The following is a 24,780-nucleotide window of genomic DNA, read 5'->3' as shown; positions in this document are numbered from 1 at the left end:
CTCTGTCAAGTCCCCATTTGATCTTACTTTTTTGATCTTATTAAAATATGTAAGTTTCTTCTGAACCTGAACGGGTATAAGCCAACACTATTCAGCCTTTCTTCATAAGAATCATCCCAGGAATAAATGGTGTCAACCTTCTCTGAACTGCTTCTACTGCAATTATATCCTTTCTTAAGTAGGGCCATCAAAGCAGTACACAGTGGCTTAAGGATTTTCCTTGCGGTTGATGCTCTGTAACTACACAGTTGAAAACAAGAAACATTTCTATCAGGAGCTTGCAGACCAATCCACATCAAACAACCTGCTGTGAAATATCTGTACATATTTTGACTACTAACAAGTTCCACCATTTCAGCTAAGACAATCCATAATTCTGAAACCATGTCAATTTGCCCTATCTCCCAATACTAGAGACTCCTTTAAAAAAAACATTCCTGCCCACAACAAACCAGCTCTTCCTGAGGCCACAGCACACTGATGTGCCAAGCTTCATGGAAATTTGTTCCATTAGGTTTTGAGATAAATGAATTTCAAATAAAGCTAGAAACATTACTGCCTCCAGCCCCACCCACCCCCCAAACCGGCTTTAGTGATACAAGCATACAAAGTTGTCATGATTATCGCAGTACCTATCGTACAAACTATTCTTATTTTTTGACCTGTAATCTGTTCTGCAGCTATTGTTATTGGGCCTTCAATCTTCTAAAATCGTAGTAATTATGGTCTTGGAGTGCTCCTCCATAGAGACTGACAGTTCAAAGCCCTTGGTAAATTGGATATGGTTATCTGTGGGCTAGCACCAGGTAAAATTACCTGAAAATTTGTCAATTTTGCATGTTAAAATGAACGTAAACTCGTTCAGGGAAGGGAAACTGATCTCCATATCTAGTTTCGTGCATAAATGATCCCAGTACACACTACAAGATTTACCCTTTGATATTATCTGCAATGCCTGAAACATTTACATTTTAAAGACACTGCATAGATCTCTTGCCTTACTGATGCTGAATAGGAACAAATGGTTGAAGGGTAATTTTCCTCCACTGTGCTAACCTTTCAGGCACTGAGTTCATAACGTCTTCTGTATGTGACATTGCTGTGACCTCTGCATATCGATCTCACTGGCTCAATTAGCAGTAGGGTGACACCAGTGCTACCTGATTCAAGGTCAGCTAAACGTGAAATGCTTTAAACCCCTGAACTCACTCAAATCTTTCCTTCCATACAATAGACATAATTTTGGCAAGGAAGGTTAACTAAACCATATGAATGTAAAGTACCTTGAATGTAGATTGAGCAAAATTTCTTCTAACATTCCTTCTTGCTTGTCTCATTCATGATGCCCAACATCTTCATTCTTCCTCCTCTGGGCACTATCCTAACTGCATGCAGTGTTGTCTTTCCTTCGTCCCAATGCAAAGACATTAGGACATGATCTGAGCTGGCAATTCAGTGCACAGTCAATGAAATACTGCACGGTTGGAAGTGTTTTTTTTTGATGAGGCAATAAATTGAAGCCTTCCTTTCCAAATGGATGTAAAAGGATCCACTTGGACTATTTCAAAGAACAGCATAAGTGTTTCCCAGGGACCTGACCAATGCATATCCGTCAATCAATATCATCACACCAGGTTATTTGGGTGGTCATTATTACAATGCATGAGATAAAGTAATAATGTTGGATAATCAAATCCAGAGTCACACTGGGTAAATGCCATTTATTAGAGATGAACCAGGAGTCAAGAACTGTTGGTATTCAGTGGAATCTTTGAAAAGGCAACTCTTCCAATTTTATAAAGTTTAACAGTTTGCAACAATATATTATACTAAACTAACACACTCAATAGGCTGAGTGCTGTCCTTCTAGGCTAGGAATTTCTCCAGTGGTGCATTTTATCATCAGTTCAGCCCTGATATTCTGCAATTTTGCTGCTTACTTTATGACTGTTATTAAATGTCTCCAGGATAAGAGACCCAGAAACTACACAGCGAGTGGGACAAACACTGGCACAACTTTACATTGAAATTATTGGACAGGGGGAAGGTGGAAACTGCTCACAGGGCAATTAAGAAGGGGAAACAGAAACCTGTCCCCAGACAGGGAGGAAATGCAGCTTCCTCAGGGAGCGAGGGGGTCAAGAATTCACCCAGTGCCAACCCACCACAGGATCACACAGTAGGGGGACCTCACAGAACAGTTTGTTAGGATAGTCAGACTTCCTGTCAGACAGCACAAACCTTATTCAGCACGTGAGACTGCAGCAGAAGTTGACTTGTTTAGATGTTTCACAGCAAGGTGAAGAATTAAAATTTCTCGATTGACCACCAATCTTAGAGACAGCCATGTAGTAGTCAATCATTATGGCAACAGTACTGGCTTGGTCTGAAAACTGTGCTTTGTTTTTAAGTACGCCCAGGACTTGCCAGATATACCTGTGTGACCGGGAAGTAATAAGATCAAAGGGTTCTACTGCGCTCCACATATTGATTCGGACAAACACACACAAGCATATTGAATTGTTTTACATCGAGAAGCACACTGCTACGGTGATTGTTATTAAGAGGCACCATTTCTGGCTCACAGGTACATGCCATTTATCAGGTAGTCCGACTCCTCCGATGTTATGGGGCGGAGCTTCTTCAGTCTGTGCCTCACCAACTGCAGCCGGCAGCCAATCATCAGCAGGAGCAAGGCGGTGATAGCAAGCCCCAGGGCCAGGGGTAGCACAGCACCTGTAAGGCAAGTTCAGTGAAATGGTCAGCACTCTGCCTTACACAGCCTCAGCTTTAGGAACATGGGGCTGGGGGAATGGAGTACAGACAGAGGCTGGGGTAAAAGGTATGAAAGGTCAGATTATTTTCTAATCAATCTTGTGCACAGGGGCAGACAGAAACTGTGACTGCTGGGCTTTGAGGTCCATGTTTATGATGTGCTTCAGTAAATAAAAGCTTGTAAGTGTGGTTCTAAAAAAAAATTATGCTGCAGTTCTATGATTTTCTGTCTGGTTATTTAGTTAAATTGCATCGTTCCTGCTCAAACTGCTGCCCATTCTTTATGCCAAGATACCCGTATCCTTTGGAATTTCAGGTCTGCTTATTATAAAACACTTTGGGATAATAAAGTTAGTAGAAATACATGGTGTTGTAAATGCTAACATGTTTCCATTCTTCCCAGTCGGACTCTGATCCATTAATACTGTACGTGATCTTGAAATCATATTCATCAGTTTAAGACACATTCTGATAAGTACATGGATAGGAAAGGTTTGGAAGAATATGGGCCAGGAGCAGGAGGGACTAGTTTAGTTTGGGATTATGTTTGGCACGGATTGGTTGGACTGAAGGGTCTGTTCCTGTGCTGTATGATTCTATGACCCCTACCCCAACATGCACACATCCCATCCCCACCCCTTCTCTCTCGTTCAATATTTCTTGACTGTGTTCAGCCTTCAACTATTAAACAAAAGGAGACTTTAGGAAAGGAAATCTCACTCAACGCTAGTGTTTCCTGGAGAATTGGGGGTGCTGGCCTTCACTGGAAACTCCAGTTGATTGTAAAATTGCACTGGGAGTTGGATTTCACTAGAATCACCTGGTAAAAATAAACACACAAATGACTGACCTGACTCTGGGACTGGGTGAATTCCTCTTCCATGGCTGATCTTAGACATCAGAACATCAGCTTCACTTGTTTCCACTGTGCTTGTCTCTAAAGGGTTATCACCTGAACAAACATTGAAAAACAAACTCAAACAGGGCATGCCAACCTAGACAGGATCCCTCTTTGCTATTGCTGGCTGGATTGAAACAACAATTAGGAGGAGAACAGGTAATGTATTAGCAAGAGTGAAAAACACAATAAAACCCTGATATGAGGTCTGACTGGCATCATGTTGGCAAGTCTTTAGGTGCTTCATATAATAAATAGAAATTAAAGAGATGGAGAGAGAGAGGCAGACGCACACAAAGGAAATGAAATGCAGAGAGATGGAAAGCAGAAATAGAGTCTACTGAGTCATATAGACAGATTAAGTGCGTGAGCAAAATTTGGCAAATGGAATACAATGTGGGAAAATATGAAGTGACACACTTTGGCAGGAAGAGTAGAAGAGGTGAATATTACTTCAATGAGCATAATTGCAGAAAGCTGTAGCAGAAAGGGATTTGGGGGTCCTCGTGCACAAATCACAAAAAGTTAGCATCCATGTTCAGCAGGTAATAAAAAAAGGCAAATGGCATGACTGCTTTTATTTCAAAGGGAGTGGGTATAAAAATAGGGAAAAACAATGATTGCAGATGCTGGATGCTGCCTGAACTGCTGTGCTCTTCCAGCACCACTAATCCAGAATAAAAATAGGGAAGTCTTGTTAAAACTACATCAAATATTAGTTAGACTACAGCTGGAATATTGTGAAGAGCTTTCGTTTAAGGAAAGATCCACTGTTATTGTATGCAATCCAGAGAAGGTTCACTGGGTTGATCCTGGGTATAGAGGGATTTTTTTTTTTAAAATGTGATGTGAAGTAATTGGGTTTGTACTCACTGGACTTCAGAAGAATGAGGGATGGCTTTACTAAAACATATTAATCTTTAGGGAGCTCAACAGGGTACTAGCAGAAAGGTGATTTCACCTTGTAGGAGAGTCAAGGATCAGATAATAATCTCAGAGTAAGGGCTTATCCCATTTAAGATACAGATGAAGAGGAATTTCTTCTCTCAGGGGGTAGTGAATCTGTGGAATTCTTTACTGCAGAGGGCTGTTGAAGCTGAATTCTAAGGCTGAGACATACAGATTTCTAATCATTATGGGGATAAGGCAAGGAAGTGGCCTTAAGGATGATCACGTTAGCCACAATCTCACTGAATGGTGTAGTGGATTTGATGGGCCAAATTGTTTACTTCTGCTTTTAAGTCTTATGGTTTTATAGTAGAAAAATAGAAAGAACGTGAATTTATATCGTACTTTCCAGATCTACTGGTCATCCAAAAGGACTACAAATGTGAGAAATATATTTTTAGAACTGCAGTCATTGTATTTCAGGCAAACACACAGCAATCATGTGCATGCAACAAAGTCCCAATAACCAAGTACAAACATATAAACAGTTCATCCATCTTTGATGATGGTTATTGAAAAGGGAAGGTTGATCAGGAGATGGTAAGATGTCCCTATATCCAGAGCTGTCACCGTGAACTTCTAGTAAGGAGAAGTAAAAGCAGTGTTACTCGTTCCTTGGTGTTTGTTTAGGAGGAACAAGTGAGTCGAATTGTTTCCTTTGGCCATGGGGTCAGTGAAACAATATCCAGGGAATACTGGGAGTCTGAATAGGGCAGAGCAAACTGTTATCGGGAAGGTCAGCAGGAAAAAGACATATAAGAATGTGATGTATAACAGCAAGAGTCAAGTGAGCCATTGAGCCGTATTTGGTCTCGACTTCACTTTACCTTTAAAAGCCTTCATTCCCTTGAAGTCAATCTCAGCCTTGAATATGTTCAACAATTGTGCACCTACAATCCTCTAAGTTGGAGAATTCCATAGACTGGTTTATTTATTTATTTAATATATTGTCATTTGTACCTAGGGTACAGTGAAAAGTGGATAATGTCGCCACGTTCTGGTGCCATCTTGGATTACAGAATAAATTACTGATTAAATTGCATAAATGGTAAAACACTGAATAAATTCATATTAAATTGGTATTACTAAAACTGAAACAGCTTTCGTTTCCGTAGATTTCACCCTCGCTGTTCCTCTAGTTGCTGGTGTCCAATGTTGTGCCCGGGATCCTGGCAATGTGCTCCTTTCCTGCCTCCACCAGTGCTATTGCTTCCACATCTGCTGCCTCCAAGCTTGAGATGGTCACACTGCGTAGGTCCCGCACCTTCTCCAATGTTGGACATCGACTGATGGGTCCTGGCTCTGAGCCGACTGAAAGGACTCTGACTCGTCTTCAGATGCCGGCTCCCGAAATGGAGCGGGGATGGAGATATACAGGGCCGGGGCCTCCCACAGGCCAGTCCCAGGGCAACCAAAACAAAAAAGAATGATCCTCAGTGAAAAAAATTGAACAGGAGTACGTGCAGAGCAGAGTGTGTAGGACAGAGTGGAATTTAACAGGCGAGTATCCCATATTTCTACTGAGAGTTCCTCGACTTCTAATAGTGCACTGCCCTCAGTTTGTCCTTCAATAGCTATCACACACTGAAACAAACCCTACTGGTTCAACTGTGTCAGCCCTGGCTCAGAAGTACAGTTCTTGGCTCTGCTTCAGAAAGCTGTAGATTGTACTGCCCCTCTGGAGAGCAGCACACATATCTTAGAACTCCAGTGCAGTACTGAGGGAGAGAAGACCTTCAGACGAGCAGCTAAACCAAGGAATAAGCAAATGATATAGAAACTTAGCAGGTCTAAGAACACCTGTGGAGAAAGAAATACAGTTCTCATTTTGAGCTGTGTATGAATGTAAAGGTCAAATGGAATCCAGGCCAAATATCAGTTATGATTTTATTGAATGGCATCAGACCCTCAATGGGCCGTATAACTCTTGCTGTTATAAATTATATTCTTATTACAGTCCACACTGGACTCAATATGTTAACTCTCATTCTCTCTCCATAGATCCTGCCAGACCTGCTGAGATTCTCAAATTTATTTCAGCTTTCCAGCATCTGTGGTACTTGGCTTTTGAGAGGTTAAAGCTATGGCCTGTCTATTCGGTTTTGTGGAGATGAAAAATCACAGCATTACTCTGAGAAGAGCAGGAGAGTTGTCCCCATCTAAAGACCACTAATGTACCTCGTGCTAAAACATCAAACTTAGATCACCTAGCCATTATTGCTTGTCAGAGCTAGCTGTGTGAAAATTGGCATTACAACAGTTGTTACACTTCAAAAAGTGTCCAACTATGGGGCACTTTGGGGTGTCCTTAGCTTGTAGAAGACACTATAGAAACAAAAACTCTTTTCTCATTCATCACTAAGGCAGTGTTTTGACTGAGCTTGTTTCTGGAATCAAACGTTTATAGTGTTTACACGCACACCATCATTTCTGAAGAATAAAATCATGACAACTGCACTTGGGTTTGCTGTGTTTACCTTGGACTCCTGTGCATCCATTTTTACAATCCAGCTCCTGTAGAAAGTTATTCCGATTGCCCTGGCACCCACTATAGATGAAGTGTCTGCAGGTCTTTGAGACACTATCAAAATACCAGCGAGGGAAGTGGCCCTCGCACGGACCTGGGGCAGGAGGAACCAAGCAGTACTCTGCAAGAAAAAACCTGGCATTGATGTATCATAGTTAATGTGGTAAAGCCACAGCACTTGACAGATGCACCTTATCAGATAAAAACTGACACTGAGCCTCATAAGGAGAGGTAAATAAAGGGTTAAGGCGTGGGGGGGGGGGGGGGGGGGGGGGGGGAGAGGAGGTGCTGGATTACTGGCATTATTGCTGGCCTGCTAATCAAGGGATCCAGGTAATATTCTGGGAACCCGGGTTCAAATCCCGCCGCAACAGATGATGGAATTTGAATCTACAAAAAATTTGGAATTAAGAGGCTAATGATGACTGAATCCATTGTTGGACAAACCCATCTAGTAGGATAGAAGGCTGGCACAACACGAAGGGCCTGTACTGTGCTGTACTATTCTATGTTCTAATGCCCATCAAGGAAGGAAACCACCTTCCCTTACCTGGTTTGGCCTAAATATGACTCCAGGCCTACAGCAATTTGGACAATTAGGGATGGGCAATAACAGTGATGTCCATGTCCCATGAATGTTGATCAAAAAGGTAGCTAATAAAGGAGGAGACATATATATATCAAGATGAAGAGGTTTAGGGAGGGAATTTGGGAGCTTAGGTTTTAGACAGCAGAGATATGGCCATCAATAAAGGGCAAAAGAAACTGGGGGTTAAAAAAAGTGTCACAATTGAAAGAACACAGTGTTCTTTGAGGATTGTAGGTTGGAGGAGGTTATAGAGATAGATTTGAAATCAAGGATGAGATATTTACAAATGAGAACTCAATGTAAATCAGCAAACACAGGGCGTGCAGGACTTGGTAAAAGATACGATATGGGTAGCAGAGGTTTGCATTACCTAAGTTGACGAGAATTGCTGCAAAGAGATCATTGACAGATTGTTGGAGGGACTGCGTAAATGTAGGCAATGACACCTGGAGCAGGACGCAGCCATAAAAATGGGAGGAAGGGAAAAGCTTAGTGATTATGGGAAATGGATACTTAAAGGGACAGACAGCATCATTTGTAAATGGGATAAAGTGTTACACATGGTTTAGAGGCTTCATGGTGCCAAGGACAGCTCAAACTGAACTGAATAGGTATTGGAGAGTGTGTGGGAAAATCCATCTTTATAAGATCCAACTACATAAAGGATTAGCAGGACTGCCAGGGACAAGGTGCTAAATTGAAGGCCTCAAGGGATATAGCATTACTCAAGTAGCACGCAAGCTGAACTAGGGAGAAAACTAGGGAGAATATCAGGGAAGTGAACACGTGACTAAAGATATGGTTTGGGACAGCTGGGTTCCTTTTCATGGATACTAGCACAAGGATCAAGATAACTGGGATAAGCTCCACCTCCAGGCTGGGAGCAGGGCCATAGCAGAAGGGATAAACAGGGCACTATCATGGACTTTAAACTGGTAAGTGGGAGGTGGGTGCTAAGCTGAAAAGGTTATTGCAGTATTTTCAGCATCAGTGGGACTGGATGAGACACCCTACTGTTACAGCACACTGAATGTGGGGCACAAAACAGTTATATAGCCTGGAAAGAAGAATTCACAGCAGGGAGGGGTTGTACATATGTCTGCATGCAGCTGAAGCTTCGCCCATGGAGAACCCGGAGAAACCGTGGAAGTGGGACGACTGTGGGAAAGGCTTCTGTTTCCCATCTGTCCTGGAGGCTCATCGGAGCAGTTACACCAGGGAAAGGCTGTTCTCCTGCTCCGAGTGTGGGAAGGGCTTTATCCATGCCACCCCTTCAAATACCCCAAGTCCAGGAAGGTCTTCAGCAACTGTTCCAACCTGCTGAGGCACTGGTGGGTTCACAGCGAATACAGGAGGGGGTTCACCCGCTCCTCCTGCCTGCTGGCCCACCAGCTGGCCCACACCGGAGAGAGGCCATTCGCCTGCCCCGAGTGCTGGTGGAGGTTCACGCTTTCCTGCAGCTTGCGGAGGCTCCAGCGGGGGCAACCAGAGCTCCAAACAATCTGATTCCACCAGTGACACTGCTGTGGGTCATCCCCAGGACTGAACCTCCTGCCCGTTCTGACAGTGGATGTGGAGGGAGAGTCAGTGGGCTTTTTTTGTTTTCTGCTGGACTGCAAGCCCCTATCCCTCAACACCCACGGTGGCTCAGTGGTTTGCACCGCTGCCTCACAACACCAGGGACCCAGGTTCAATTCCAGCCTCGGGTGACTGTCTGTGTAGAGTTTACACATTCTCCTTGTGTTTGCGTGGGTTTCCTCCGGGTGCTCCGGTTTCCTTCCACAATCCGAAGGTGTGCAGGGTAGGGCAAACTGGTCTACCTAAACTGCCCAATAGTTTCAGGAGTGTGTACGTGAGGTGCATTAGTCAGGGGTAACTGTAGAGTAATTGGGTAGGAGAATGGGTCTAGGTGGGTTAGTCTTTGGAGGGCCGGTGTGGACTTATTGGGCCAAAGGGCCTGTTTCCACACTGTAGAGTTTCGATGATAATTCAAAACAAACAGCAAGGAAATAAGTAAGGTGACAGTCAATGTTTGAAAGGTAGAAATGCGCAGCACCCACTGAGATTCCAAAATTAAGTAACGGTGACTTGTTCTATGAATGGAGTAAATCTGTTAATAGGTAAAATAACACATCAGTGGGAGAGGTTACAGAACCAGTCTACAGTCGTTCTGCTATAATGCATATTTTGTTAACATGAATTTGCTGTAATGCAATTGTGAATTGGAGACACATTTTCTAAAGGGCGAATTTTTACAACATGTGTTGGCTGTAACGCGATTACATTGCCAAAACTTGAAATACTGTTTCTAATGCGTGATTTTTCTATAATGTGAAGGTTACACAAGAATGCAACCATCACGTTAAGGAAGAACTACCTTATGGGAAAGATAAGGTCCATAAAAGAATCCTTGGATATTTAAAAAGGTCAGAGACAACAAAAACTAAGAGAAGCAGCAGACAAAAATCAAAAACAATGTGTAGGTTCTGGTAAATGAGAACCATGCAAAGGCTACAAAAGAAAAGCAGTATGACAAGAAACTGACAAAGGATGTCAAAATCAACACAAATCTTTTATAATCGCTTTGTGAAAGAAAATGATCAGGTGCAAAGAGAGCTCCTTAAATACTGATAATTATTAAATTACCAATAAAATGATTGGGGAATATTAGCTAACATGCTTAATATGTATTTCACAATAGTATTTATAGAGTATGTCAGATATTCCAAAGAAACTATTCATAGTTTTAAAAGAAACTGAAAACATTCCTGGTGCCCTAACTATATCTTCCAAAATTCTCTCACCTTGGAAACTGTTCTTTAGATTAGAAGGTTACACATGTGACCAGACGAGTTATCCTTCTATCTGTGGTTAGGAAATTACTTGTCAGGACATAATCGAGAGATGCGGGGATTGTTCAAGAAGATGTTTATTAATGTAGGTGACCAGTCATGATCATATTGAAGGGTAAAGCTGATTTGAAGGGCTGAATCTTGTTGCCATTTCTGCACGTTTAACAATTATATATGAAATGCACGTATACAGAATCTCAGAAACAGGATAAAGCATTTCATGCGGAATATGTTTGTTTTAAGTACTATGGCTCAAGTTGTGTAGATAAACATGACACTTATTTTGTGCATAGCTTGAATCTAGTTCATGACCAACTCGTCTGGATTTACTAACAGTTTGTTCAGGAAGGATTACTGGAAGGGCATACCTACTTAGTTTTCAATAGTATCACAAATATTTAACTGGAGCAGTGTAACAGGCAGCGCAATAAGGGTCTCAGTTTAATGTACCAGCTAAAGGATTAGTACTCCCTCAGCATGGCACTACCATGTGCATTTGTGGAGAGGAAAAGAAAATATCACATCTGAGACCTTTCATCAGTTGGAAATGTTGTGCATTTTGAGCAAGAGGAGAATAGGAAAGACAAACAAAAGATAAGTGTGGAATAAGGTAATGGGCAAGAGGGATTAAATGTCAAAAGATTTCATAGTTCAAAAGGTCAAAGGGTCTAAAGAATAGTTTCAAGGCCTTTCCCCACAAGATTACATTGTAGTGATTACCATGATCAGATGTCCGGATGAGGTATTAATGGTTGGAAATCAAGAAAGACTGAACTGCCGAAACAAAGCCTCACAAAATAAAATGGGGATATTTTATTTTATTTTATTTATTATTGTCACATGTACCGAGGTACAGTGAGAAGTGTTGTCTTACCAGGGATACAGGGATAGTTGTAATCTAAAATGTTGAACTTAAAATGTTGAATCCAGAAAGTTGCAGGGGTGCCAAGTCGAAAGCGGAGATGCTACTCCTCAAGCTTGTGTAATGTTTCACTGGAACAGCATAAGGGTCAAGATCAGAAAGATTAGAGTGTGAGCAAGGTGCAAAATATGAATGATCAGCAGTAGGAAGCTCAGGGTCATGCATGTGGCCTGAATGTAAGTGTTCAGTAAAGCAGACACCCACCCTTCCCAGTGCAAAGTGCAAGCTCAGTGGAAAGCACAGATAGTTTAACTTGGCGCTCTACAGAGCTCAACAATTTTAGAACATACTCTTTGCCCTCATTCTGTGTGCTTTCTTCTCTTGTTGAGTTTCTAACCTACTTTCTTGCTTTAAAAGCACTTATCCATGAAAATGCAGAAGCAATATCTGTCCTTCTAACCTCCTCACCATCCAAGGCCCCGACAATACAGGTTCCAAATGAAGCTGTGATAGGCTTGTGCTTATTTAAGTTTCATATATTTGATACAGCAGTATTGATACAGTGTCTGCTACATTGGGGAGTCCAAATGCCAGTCAATTTCTCTTCAAAATCACTTGATCTCACATACCTGGAAGCTGGCTAGGATTGGGTTTGTCCATCCCTTCCGTTCTGGATGACTGTGTTGGTTTATGGTTCACTGTTGAGGTCTTGTGGAAACTGTCAGAAGATGGCCACATGGCCCTATCTTGCTCTGAGCTAGCAGCAAGTGTTGCATGTGTAATTGACTTACGGCCTACATTAACTTTAGCACAAAGGAAAAAAAACCATCAGCTTACATCATCATTTTTCCACCTCTCCAACTCATCCTCCCACTCTCCAGTTAGTGAGAGCAAGGCCAAACCTTTGGCCCATGCTTAGGGATTGTACTTACAGCTCTGGCAGAAGGTTTCATCAGATTTGTCAGGGCACTGGGCTGTCCCATCACAAGCCATTGTGATATCGATGCAGCAGCCGTCATCACAGATGAACTGATATCGGGAACAAACTCCTGTACAGTCTATGAAAGATAAATAATAGTGAATCAGGAGATGCCCTAACACTGCTACTTCAGGTAGAAGCTGCCATTAAAACACGGGTCAAACCAACCTCACAACTGCTGCTGCCACATGGCGACACCTTACAGTCACACATTGACTCATTCTGGTCTCCTTCCGCTCGGAAAGATGTTGTGAAACTTGAAAGGGTTCAGAAAAGATTTACAAGGATGTTGCCGGGATTGGAGGGTTTGAACTATAGGGAGAGGCTAATTAGGCTGGGGCTACTTTCCCTGGAGCATCGGAGGCTGAGGGGTGACCTTACAAAATTATGAGGGGCATGGATAGGATAAATAGACAAAGTGTTTTCCCTGGGGTGGGGGAATCCAGAACTAGAGGGCATAGATTTAGGGTGAGAGGGGAAAGATATGAAAGAGACCTAAGGGGTAACATTTTTCACGCAAAGGGTGGTACATGTATGGAATAAGCTGCTAGAAGAAGTGGTGGCAGCTAGTACAATTGCAACATTTAAAAGGCATTTGCATGGGTATACGAATAGGAAGGGTTTGGAGGGATATGGGCCAGGTGCTGGCAGGTGGGACTAGATTGGGTTGGGATATCTGGTCAGCATGGACGGGTTGGACCGATGTTGTACATCTCTATGACTGTCCCCACCGATGTCAAATGTATGAAAAGCAAAGCACTGCAGTTGCTGGAGATTTGAAGTGTTAACTCTGTTTCTCTTTCCACGGATACTGCCAAGTTTCTCTGGCAGTTTTGTATTTATGACAAGTTATGGTTGGGATGGGGGTGGGTTTGGAACTGCCATTTGTTCATAGTCCATGTCTGCAAGATTATCACCTTCCTGCCAGGTGAAAGAAGCTGAAAAGGTTTTTTGCTTTCTGTTAAGATTTCTTTTGTTCTAGCAGAAGCCAATCAGCTCCACTAATTCCACTGACAAGAGAAAAATATTACAGATACTAAACATCTAAAGTAAAAAAAAACAAGATTTATTCAATCTTGCTTGGATAGGTCTGTCCTCTGCTTCCTGCACTGTTCAAATGACGCTTGAGGTACGATATTTGCTGGTTACACACCTACATAATCATTAGTCCCTTTTACCAAACTTCAGGCACTGTCAATAACTCTACAATAACCATTTATACCTCATGGTGTATCAGCTTGTGTTTCTTTAATTGTCCCATTACTACCTCCACCTTTGCCCTGCCCTCCACCCTATTACCTTTCTTCTTTGTCCATTCCTCCTCTATACCCCTGACTCAACACTTGCTTGGAACTGTTTAAGTTCCTAATTTCTTCCATTTCTGAAGGATGGTTATCAACCCGAGGGATTAATTGTGTTTCACTTGCCACAGCTGCTTGCATGGAAGTTTTAGCTGATGGTCCATTCTGAAGATGTACCTGCATTAACTCAATAGCACAGAAGGGTAGTGGAGTCTTTATCATCCAGTGACAATGGATTGTTTATGATGGAGAAGACAGTAGAACTTCAATGACAAATTATTACTAATTATGCAAGGAAAGAGATAGGTTGGACATTTGATGGTTCTTTTCCCAGTGAAATATAAACCTGTGGAACTCACGTCGTGAAAGGTGCTTTGGCTCAGTTCATTCCAATAGGCACCAGGTTGGTTTCTGACTGGCCTGAAGATCACCACAAGAACAAGAGGTGGTTAACGGGTTACATAAATCACCGAAGTGGTATCCTGTATAGGTTTCAGTTGCCTAAAAGAATAGCTTCAAGGCCCTTCCCCACAAGATTACATGGTAGTGATTACCATGAAGGTCCTGCCTTCTGAACCTCTCCCCTTGCCGGAGGCATGGAGATCCTCAGACTAAACTCACTTCCAGTTGTCCCTCTCTGATGAAAGAGCAGCACTACTGTCCTCTAGGACTGCAGCAACTTTATCTTTTACCTTACATGGTACTGGGTGGCGTGAAGAGTATCTGCACTCTGATCAATTGGACATCACAACCATGAGGGTCAGGCTGATTGGACCAGCACATTCCTGGTCTGTCATTTTTGTATGTTTGGCTGTAACGTACCTTGTAAACCTCAGCATCTTCAAAGCACTGCTTCCCAATCAAATGCGAGTGTAAGAGTCCTGTGCCATATGTTCTGGTCTGGGATCACTGGTGAGTTGGGTGGAAAGTATCTCCAGTAATGCTGGACCTGGATTGGCCTCCATCTCTTGCTCCTGCTCTCCTTCCTCCAAAAGAAAAGCAAAAATACAGGGGAATTCCCAAAGGGTGACACTGTCAGGAAAGATGGGACGAGATTGAGGCCTGATCAACCTGCAGGGAGAAACACTACACCCACCCCCCGCCATCTTTGGTCTGCATCAGGAAACTTCACAAACCAGTCAGCAAGGAACAGGAGTGGAGAGGCTGACCTGGAGATGCACTGAGAATATAAAATACTTGGGGGCTGTTCAAGCAACGCAGTGGGAAGGATTGGACAGAGTGCAGAGGAGATTCACCAGAATTATACTATGGGTGAATGACTCCGGTTAGATGGAGAGACAGGAGAAGCTGGCTGATTTCCCTTAAAGCAGAGAAGTTTATGGTGAGAGTTAGTACAAGTATTCGAAATTCAGAAGGGAATTGATCGAGTAAACAAAAAGAAAGTGTTTCCATTGGCAGGAATATCATTCACCAGAGAACACAGGTTTAAGGTAACTTGCAAATGAATCAGCAGGGGTTTTACTCAGTGAGGCAGATCTACAATACATTGGCCAAAACAGATTCAACAGCTAATTTCCAAAAAGGAATTGGACATAGACTTAAAGGTAAAAAAAGTACAAGGCTTTGCAGGCTAGTTAGACAGCTTTGAGAGTTAGTATGGGTGTAATGGGCTAAATGACTTGTTCTGCATTACGTGATTTTATAAGCTTGCAGGTGTAACTTTACCCCCTAACTGCAACTGGCCTCTTTGGTTAAATTCTTTTGCCAGCTTGCTGCATCGCCTTAAAGCACTACAGTCATTGTGGTGATGGTACTTCCAGGATGTATAGAGGTAGACCTCATCTGGACCTATGGCAGACAAGCAGACAAGTTCCTTTGAACATACTGGTTGAATACTCCATGATTGCGTCATCATCAGATTTCTACATCTGGTGCAACAGTTTCAACACAGATCTGGTACAAGTAGAGTAAGAGAGAAAAGGTGCATGCATGCCAGAAAATGTGAATGGCTTTGAAAAAGAGCTAATGTATAAAAGTGGGGACAGTGAAATGCTGAGTGAGTACTTGACAGAAGGTTAGAATGAGGATGGGAGAGGATGAGTGAGTGCAAAGTATGAGTGAGTGTGTGAAAAGATGTGTCTAAGGAAGGTTGAATGTTTCTGAAATCATGTGGAAGTGGAAAAGTGTGCGAGAAAGCGTGTAGGATGGAGTACATCTGAACACACGAGAGGGGATAATAAGAGGCGGTGACAGTATGAGAAACAGCCTATTACCTTGAGACACATACATGCATTGTAAAGCTCACAATGGATTGGCTCAATCCCAGCCCATTCATTTAAGAAATAGGTCACCTTCCCAGGTAAAAGCAACTAAAAATAAACAAAGAATGCTCATTGTAATGGAATGTGCTGGCTGTATCCTGCAGAATTAGACGAGATCTGAACACAGATTAAACTACACATGACACAATCAGATGCACACATAAATAAACAAAGAAATGCATAAGCAACAGAGTGCACATAAAATACAGGGATACTAACAGGTTAACACAAATGCATGCAGTATTAGATAAATGACAAGTGGCAACACAGAGTAGGTATGGAAATGCACAGCGTGACAAAGTATACAAGCACGTGAAGGAGGAGTTTGATATGCTAGCGTTTACTGGTCAGTGCCTTGAGTATAGGAGTTGGGAGGTTATGTTGTAGTTGTGCCCTTTATGTCTTTCCCCTCTCACCTTCAACATTGGTTAGGCCACTTTTCCAATTCTGCGTTTAATTCTGGTCTCCCTGCTATAGGAAAAATGTTGTGAAACTTGAAAGGGTTCAGAAAAGATTTACAAGGATGTTGCCACGGTTGGAGGGTTTGAGTTATAGGGAGAGGCTGAATAGGCTGGGGCTGTTTTACCTGCAGCATCAGAGGCTAAGGGGTGACCTTATAGAAGTTTATAAAATCATGAGGGGCAAGGATAGTGAGAGGAGCAAGGTCTTTTTCCTAGGATAGAGGAGTTCAAAACACATAGTATTGGTTTAAGATGAGAGGGGAAAAATATAAAGGGGACCCAAGGGGCAACCTTTTCACGTAGAGGGTGATGCATGTATGAAATGAGCTGCCAGAGGAAGTGATGGAGGCTGGCACAATAACAATATTCAAAAGGCATCTAGTTGGGTATATGAATAGAAAGGGTTTAAAGGGATATGGGCCAAATGCTGGCAAATGGGACCAGATTAATCTAGACTCTGTGGTCAGCATGGACGAGTGGACCAAAGAATCTGTTTCCATGCTGTACATCTCTATGACCCTATGCCCATGTTGCAAAGCAGAGCACACAATACATAAACCAGCAGCAAACATAAATATACAAGTGCACATGCAACAGAAAGAGAGCAACATGCAGCTCACTATTCAAAAAGGTGGATTTCAAATTCTGAAATGGTTTAGTTGATCTGGTTTACAACTACTATTCTTATGTGGAAAGCCATCAAAACCCAAAAGATATGCTAATGGAGGAGGATAGGAGTTGAGTCTACCAGGAAACTCTCCATCTTATTAATAGTGACTTCTGCCTCATGGTTGTCCTATGTAGCTTTCTTGCAGCAGCAATCTCAAGTTACAAAATACAACTGGAACGCTTTGAATTCAGGATAAAGTGAAAAGCACCTCAAGCGTTAATTTGTCACACCCCACTTGAAGTAGGAAGTGAATGGTCTGTTCCATCACCTGCACCATTACCACAAAGGGCTGCCATACACGACTTTACTCTCCTGAAGGTAACTGAAACTTTGTTCAGAAATACTAAGGGGAGCTATCACATGACAGCTTGCCCTTTGCCACCTGACATCTCCATCATTGCATTACCTTCCGCAGCCACTGGATCAGAGTTTGCTTGTTACCCGATTAAATTATTCTCGACAGTCCTTTCTGCCCATGCTTACAATCGTTTTAAAAATTGGATCTATGGATTTGTGTCTCTCAGTTGCTAATGAGTTTTTTAAAAATTAAAATCAGTAGGATTCCTGAAAAATCTACTATTGTTTGGTGTCTGCAAAGGAGTGAGGTACGAAAAGTCAGTGAGACACCAGCCAGAAAACCTGTAAAGAAACCATAAGCCAAACACACACCATTGTATTTCAATCACTAGGCGTCTGTTACACCAAGCCCCAGGGGTGAGAAGCTCACCCTTCAATTTTCACATTTGTTCCAATTCCTGCCATGCTTCTGGTGTTAAGAAAAAAGGTGGACTCTAATAACGAGTGAATGTATAAGCATCCAGAAATGATGGCAAGATTTTCATTCGGCCCTGACCTTGCTTGACTTTAGCCAGCAACGTGTGGCTGAGTGAGAAACCCTGCCCTGGAGCCTGAATCTTTGCAGTTTCAGGGCACGGTACCTTGCAAAGACCGAGAAAGGCACTGGAACAGAGACGACTTTTGCGGCAGTTGGTGGTCCAGTTTTGGAACACTTCATTAGTAGTTCTGCAGACTTCTGTTGCTTTTGAATCAGTGTATAATTCACAATTATTCCCTTTCTGCAGTGTAACAACTGCATATAGCTACATAAACATTCCTGTGAAGGAGCTAAAGTAAATAATAAAGCTAATGGAAAACAACCCCTTATCTCAAGGTGACTGGAATACAAAGGGTTGTGGTATGTGCTCCTAAGTTTTTGTAAGAACTCTTTAAAGTACTGCACTTTGGCCTTACAGGAATTGCATTACAGATTTAAAAGGCTGATACTGGAATTGAAAGGGCTAAGTTATGTTGAAAGGTTGTAGAGGCAAAGCTTGCAATTCCTTTAGCAGAGGGTGAACTAACTGAAGTGTTAAAGACAATAACAGCAGTTGACACAGTAGATAGAAATTACTTTCTCTACCAGGAGAGCATGAACAATAGTGCTTAATTAATTAGGTTATTCAAGGGTCATGTACCTTTTCACAAAAAAGGTAGTGGGAGTATGGAACTCTCTCTTGTACAAAGGCAGCGGATCTGAGGGGATATGGAACTAAGATGTGAATACTGAATGAAGACAGATTGCTCATTATTAAATTATAGAATAGCCTCAGGGGACAGATAGAGCCAAATATCGGCAGATGCTGGAATCCAAAGTTGACGGGCAGGAGGCTGGAAGAACACAGCAAACCAAGCAGCTTCAGGAGGTGGAGAAGTCGACATTTGGATGTAACCCTTCTTCAGGACTGGGTGTACAGGGAGCTGCAGATAAAGGGGATGGGGGGGGGGGGGGGGGGGAAGAGAGCAGGGTGGTGAAGTGGGGATAGGTGAACACGGGCAGAGGGTTTGACCTGGTTCGTTAATAGGAGGAGTGAATCCTGTTGGTGGCTGGGATGAGGAACTGGGAAGGGAGTTGGGAACTCAATGTTGAGTCCTGTGGGCTGTAGGCTGTCCAGACAGAAGATATGGTGTTGTTCCTCCAATTTGCAGTGTGGTTCGTTGTGGCAATGGAGGTGGCCAAGGATGGTCATGTAGGAAAGAGAGTGGGAAGGGTAATTAAAATAGGCATTAACTGGGGGGTCCAGTCGGCCCTCACAGGCCTGGCTGTGATGCTCTGCAAACCATTCCCCAAGCTTACGTTTGGTCTCCCCGATGTAGAGAAGACCACATCTGGAGCACCTGATGCAGTAAACTTGGTTGGAAGAGGGCTTATGCCCGAAACGTCGATTCTCCTGTTCCCTGGATGCTGCCTGACCTGCTGCGCTTTTCCAGCAACACATTTTCAGCTCTGATCTCCAGCATCTGCAGACCTCATTTCTCCTCCTTGGAAGAGAGGCAGGTGAACTTCTGTCTCACCTGGAGAGACTGTTTGGGGCCCTGGTTGGAGGTGATGGGAGTGGTGTGCCGGGAGGCTTAGCATCTTTTCTGGTTGCAGGGGAAGGTACCCGGGTGTTCAGAGGGGGTAGTGGGGAGAATGGCGCAAACCAAGGACTGGCAAAGATAACAGCCCCTGCGAAAAGCAGAGAGGGATGGGGAGGGGAAGATGTTCTCTGAGTTGGTGGAAATATTTAAGGATGATGCATTGGATGCAGAAACTGGTGTGATGGTAGGTGAGGACAAGGGGTACTCTGTCTTTATTGCATTGGGGCGGGTGGTTTAGAGCAGTGGAACGGGGGAAGGAGGTGGTGCGGCGGAGGACTGTCTAGATGACATAAGGAGGAAAAGCATGTTGTTTGGCTAACAACTGTTCCTAAACGCTTTACAGAGCAGCAAGTACTGGGCTAGATGGCATTCAATGCTATGAGCTTGATGTGAATTCATGGGTGAACTAACCTGTTGTTTGGCGCTTTGGTGGCATCACAGTCACAGTGACATTGTCATCACTCTTTTGTCCAATCGTGTCAGTGACTGACAACCGAATCACATACATGCCCTCTCGTAAACCACTCAATCTCAACATGCCAGGCTGTGGAGACTAAAAAAGTGACAAGAAAATATTCACAGGAGCTTTTTTAAAGCTTTGCTGTAAGATATACATGTCAAAACGTATAATGATTATAACGTGCTAGCTGTGGCTCAATGGTACCCTTATCAGAAAGTCAAGGTTCAAGGCACAGACATATAATCCAGATTGACATTTTTATTACACCTTTACTTCTCTGTAAATCCAATAGTCAGTTCTTCTATAAGACGATGGTTGCATTCTTGTACAGCACTTCAAGTGTTGGTGCAGTAATTTTAGATACAGCGTCCCCAATTTGTAACTGATGAAACACATGTTGTGACAGAACGACCTGTACATGCAAACAAATCTGACTGGTAATTTTGCCAGGATAGTATATCTCATATTGGTGTTTTAGCTATCTACTACAGTTCAAAACAGCATGAAGGATTGCCCATGTATTGAGGGAGTGGTTGCTTATTGGAGGTGCAGTCTTTCAAATGAGACATTAAATTAAATCCTTGTTTGTCCTCTCTGGTTGGTATAAAAGATTCTCTACCATTGAAAATTGACTTGGCAGAGTTCGCCCAGAGTCCCCGCCAACATTCATCCTCAATCCTACCACTCCAATTATAATTCAACTGGATCACGTACACAAAAAAACCCCCAGAGAACTGTGCATGCTGGAAATCAGAAACAAAGACGAAACAGGTGTGACGGCAGCTGTGGAGACAAATCGGAAGAAAGCAGTTCTGAAAGAGGGTCACTGGTACTGGAAGGTTAACTCTATTTACTGCCAGACCTGCTGAGCTTTATCAGCAATTTCTGCTTTTTGTTTGGATCATTTATACAATTCACTGTTGTTTGTGGTATTTTGTTCTTTGCAACTGGCTGTGCCATTTTACAGATTTAAGCACAAAATCTATACTGACACCAGTGCATCCTGGAGTTGGATTTGTATTGGTTGACAAAATTAATTGTTTACCTGGATAAAGCACAATAGCCATCAAACAATACAAATCCAACTTCTAAATCCGTGCAAAGCCAGAATAGTGATGTATCTAAGAGGAAAAAGCACTAACTCCTTTCATGACTAAACGTCTTCACCAGAAATCCATCGATGATTTTTAAAAAATGTTATTGATTAATTTCTACCTGCTCTTATGTGCAATGTTATAAGCACCCACATCTTTTGCTTCTGTGTAAGCCTATTTTGTAATATTAGCTTAAAGTTGTAGTTATCTGCCTGTTCCAAGGGATCAGGAATGCATAGACAATAGGATGATTCAATTTTGAGATATCATGTCTCAGCTGACATATTCCTGTGGGATACAATCCCTATTTATACATTCTCACAGTTGTCACCAAGAAATGAGCAGCACTCATTGCCGATCCCTTGTTGTCCTTGAGGTGGTTTGGGTGAATTATCTACTGTTTCAACCTCTTGAGGAAAATGTGCTCCTGTAAAGCCATAAGGAATGGGGCTTAATGATTTAGACCCAGCTATAAAGAAGAAACCATGATATACATCCGAGTTGTGAGGAACTACGCTGTTTCCATATGGAGGTGGTCACAGGTTTGGGAGCTGTTGCCGAGCAAACACAGAAATTGGGGTAGCTTCGAATGGTTTGGAAAATAGTGAATATATCTCCTTTATTCAAGAAAAAAAGAGCAACAGGGAAGAGACAAAATTGTAAACTATAGATCAGTAAGTCTAACATCTGTCACATGGAAAATTTTAGAAGTTAATATTAAATATATTTTGGCAAGGCACCGTGGAAAAGCTAATGTAATCAGGCAGAATCAACATAGTTTTGTCAAAGGGAAATCACATTCAGCCAATTTTCTTTGGGATTCTTTGAGGAATTAACATGCTGTGAATAAAGGGGCATGGATTGATGTGTACTGTACTTAGATTTCCAGGTAGTATTCGATGAGGTGCCACATTGAAGATTATTACATAAAATAAAACTCACGGTGTGCTTGGTAACAAATTAGCATAGACATAAAAATTGAAGAGCAAACAATAAACAGAGAGCAGACATTAATGGATCTTTATTTGGTTGGCAAGATGCAATGAGTGGTGTATCACAGGGACGAGCATTAGGCCCTCAGGTCTTTACAATTTATATAAATGACTCAGATACAGGAGTTAAAATGTATGGTTGCTAAATTTCCTGATGGTACAGATTAGGTAAGAAAGTCAGTTACAAAGGGGGCTTAATGAAACCACAAAGGGATGGCGAGAGGTTAAGTAAGTGGACAAATATTTGATAAATGGAATATAATGCAGGAAAACATGAAAATTGTCAACTTTGAGAGGAAGGTTAAAAAGGAGGAATATTATCTAAATAGTAAGAGATTGCAAACTTCTAAGATACAGAGGGATCCAGGTGTCCTTATGCATGAATTGCAAAAGGTTAGCAGGGCATCCTTGAACCGTATACCGAGGAACCTCGATTATCCGAAGGCAATGGGCAGTTTCTCGTTCAGATAATTTATTATTCGAATAATTGATTTGACCTTAAACAAAGGAAGCCTTACTGCACGTAATTGCGTTAAAAGCACGTTTACAGAGATTTTAGTGATTTCATTCAATCACTAAAATTTGTAAACATCAGATAGCGCATAAAAAAATCATGATATTTTACAAATCAAATCACTTTTTGTGTAAATAAAATTCATTGAGGTGGATGTTGGCTATTATTTTCAAATAAAATATACAGCCACTGTTGTTTGAGGATCTGCTCTCCTTTCTTTTGCGAATGATAACATTTGACGAAGATGCATCAACAGCATCGACTTCATCTTGTGCTTCAGACCACTCAATGAAAAGTCACAAACTGTCGATAGCTTCATTAATGGGGACTGGAGGTGGTGTTGGTATCTGGTATTCCTTACCATCCATGGCGTCTGTACTTTCCAACTGTTCTTACATTGACTATCTGATCATTGCCGAGTGTCTCTATTCCGATGTTGTTGTCACAGTTTACCCAAGCATCGATCTCAGCCTCTACAAACTCTCCTAATCCCAGCTGTCTGCAGTTCTTGGTGATGTCAGTGGTTAGCCTTTGATCTCGAAGGGGGTCCTCTTCATTGTCATGGTTAACAACATGCACGCCATTGTACCATCACTCGGCGATTGTCAATGACTGGATGCGGTCCCAACACTCAGCAATTATGAACAAAGCAGCCTTGACTGTGAATGCCTTCATTATTTCCTGCACTCCTTTGTCTGCATTGCCTTCACCAAGGACAGCACGCAACATTTTTCATTATTGCGATGATATCCTGATCGAGTAGCTGTAACCTTGAAGTCATGTTTGGTGGTAAAAACAAACACTTGATAGCTCCATCTGGTGATTCTAATCGGTTGTTTTTCATTGTGTATGCCTGCCTTGTCAACAAACAGAGGGGCACATTGCTCAAGTCCAGCGCTTGCCAAATGTAATCAGGAACAAATTCTTCCTGAAACCAGGATGAAAAACGTGGATATATCATCCATGCCTTATTTTGTGCTTCACGGGAAGTGAGTTCTTAAAGTGACATGGATTAGCACATCACCCAATGCAGACCAGCGGTATATTTATGAGTGCCGGTGGCGCTGACACAGAGAAAATTAAAGTGCAGAAGCATTGCATTACAAGTCCTGACACCTGCTTTTCCACACTGGATGCAAGTGTTTTGTCCAGCAGTGCACACCAAAACAATTCACTTTCAACAGCATTGTACAATTGCTCAAGTTCATACTTTCCTTCATGAATGATGGATTGTAGTTTCTGTGTGTATCCTTCCACGGTGCTGTCAACCATGGACTTCTGCTTTCCAAGAACGCCGAGTTGCCCGATGCCATGATGTTTGAGGTGCTGTAACTAGCCCGATGATCTGTGATCAGACTCACCGGCGTGGAGTCTTTCATGGAAACTGGCAGCTTTTTCTAGTATCATCGGGCCAGATACGGGAATCCCCTTTTCATGCTGATGTGAAAACCACAAAAATACAGCTTGGTCAAGTTGCTCATCTTTTGCTGGCTTCATGGATTTTCTCTTTAATGCATTTGAAGTGTCACTTTGGTTGATGAATTTCTCAATCACCAGTTTTGCTTTCCTGATGTCAGACACTGTTGCTATTCCAATGTTGTATTCTTGTGCAATCTTTGGTGCCTTTTCACCACAATCAAGATTGTAGGATCTCGCTTTTCTGTACAATTGTCACTGCTGTCCATTTTCTCTTCACAAACATGGTAAGTACGTACAACAAACCTGATCAGTTATATCAGATATGTACTCGGAACAAAGTTGTAGAGGGAATGAAGACCCCACTGATTTTGACCTGCATTTAAAATCCTTCAGCATGTCAGACATTTTTGTGTGTTAAAATTATTTCAAATTGCTACAATTGACTGACTGAGATTGTTGCACCAGTGTCATTAACACCTCTTTGTTGCAATTAGGCAGCACAGTGGCTAGCACTGCTGCCTCTCAGCGCCAGAGACCCGGGTTCAATTCCCGCCTCAGGCAACTGTGTGTGGAGTTTGCACACTCTCACCGTGTCTGCGTGGGTTTTCTCCAGGTGCTCCCGTTTCCTCCCACAGGTTAGGTGAATTGGCCATGCTAAATTGCCCGTAGGTGAAGGGGTAAATGTAGGGGAATGGGTCTGGGTGGGTTGCTCTTTGGAGGGTCAATGTGGACTTGTTGG

General features: G+C 42.4%; 1 protein-coding gene across 2 annotated transcripts in view; it reads right to left on the bottom strand.

Annotated features, from left to right (window-relative positions):
- Nucleotides 1–1,704: 1,704 nt before the first annotated feature.
- lrp11 (low density lipoprotein receptor-related protein 11) overlaps nucleotides 1,705–24,780 on the bottom strand; it is a 34,524-nt gene continuing 11,448 nt past the window's right edge. The window contains exons 3-8 of one of the 2 annotated variants that reach the window (XM_043696451.2): nucleotides 19,974–20,115; nucleotides 12,384–12,509; nucleotides 12,081–12,254; nucleotides 7,099–7,269; nucleotides 3,626–3,727; nucleotides 1,705–2,736 (exon numbers count right to left, since the gene is read on the bottom strand). In XM_043696451.2, the coding sequence (XP_043552386.2) occupies nucleotides 2,582–2,736; nucleotides 3,626–3,727; nucleotides 7,099–7,269; nucleotides 12,081–12,254; nucleotides 12,384–12,509; nucleotides 19,974–20,115 (870 nt within the window). In that variant the 3' untranslated portion in view covers nucleotides 1,705–2,581. Of the gene's footprint in view, nucleotides 2,737–3,625; nucleotides 3,728–7,098; nucleotides 7,284–12,080; nucleotides 12,255–12,383; nucleotides 12,510–19,973; nucleotides 20,116–24,780 lie in introns of both variants that reach the window. The other variant, XR_015758506.1, reaches the window with a different exon arrangement.

Source organism: Chiloscyllium plagiosum, unplaced genomic scaffold (genome assembly GCF_037043375.1).
Source record: "Chiloscyllium plagiosum isolate Xiang-an unplaced genomic scaffold, Cpla_swu_hap1 HiC_scaffold_10, whole genome shotgun sequence".
Lineage (NCBI taxonomy): Eukaryota > Metazoa > Chordata > Chondrichthyes > Orectolobiformes > Hemiscylliidae > Chiloscyllium > Chiloscyllium plagiosum.
This window is presented reverse-complemented; position numbering and strand designations above follow the sequence as displayed.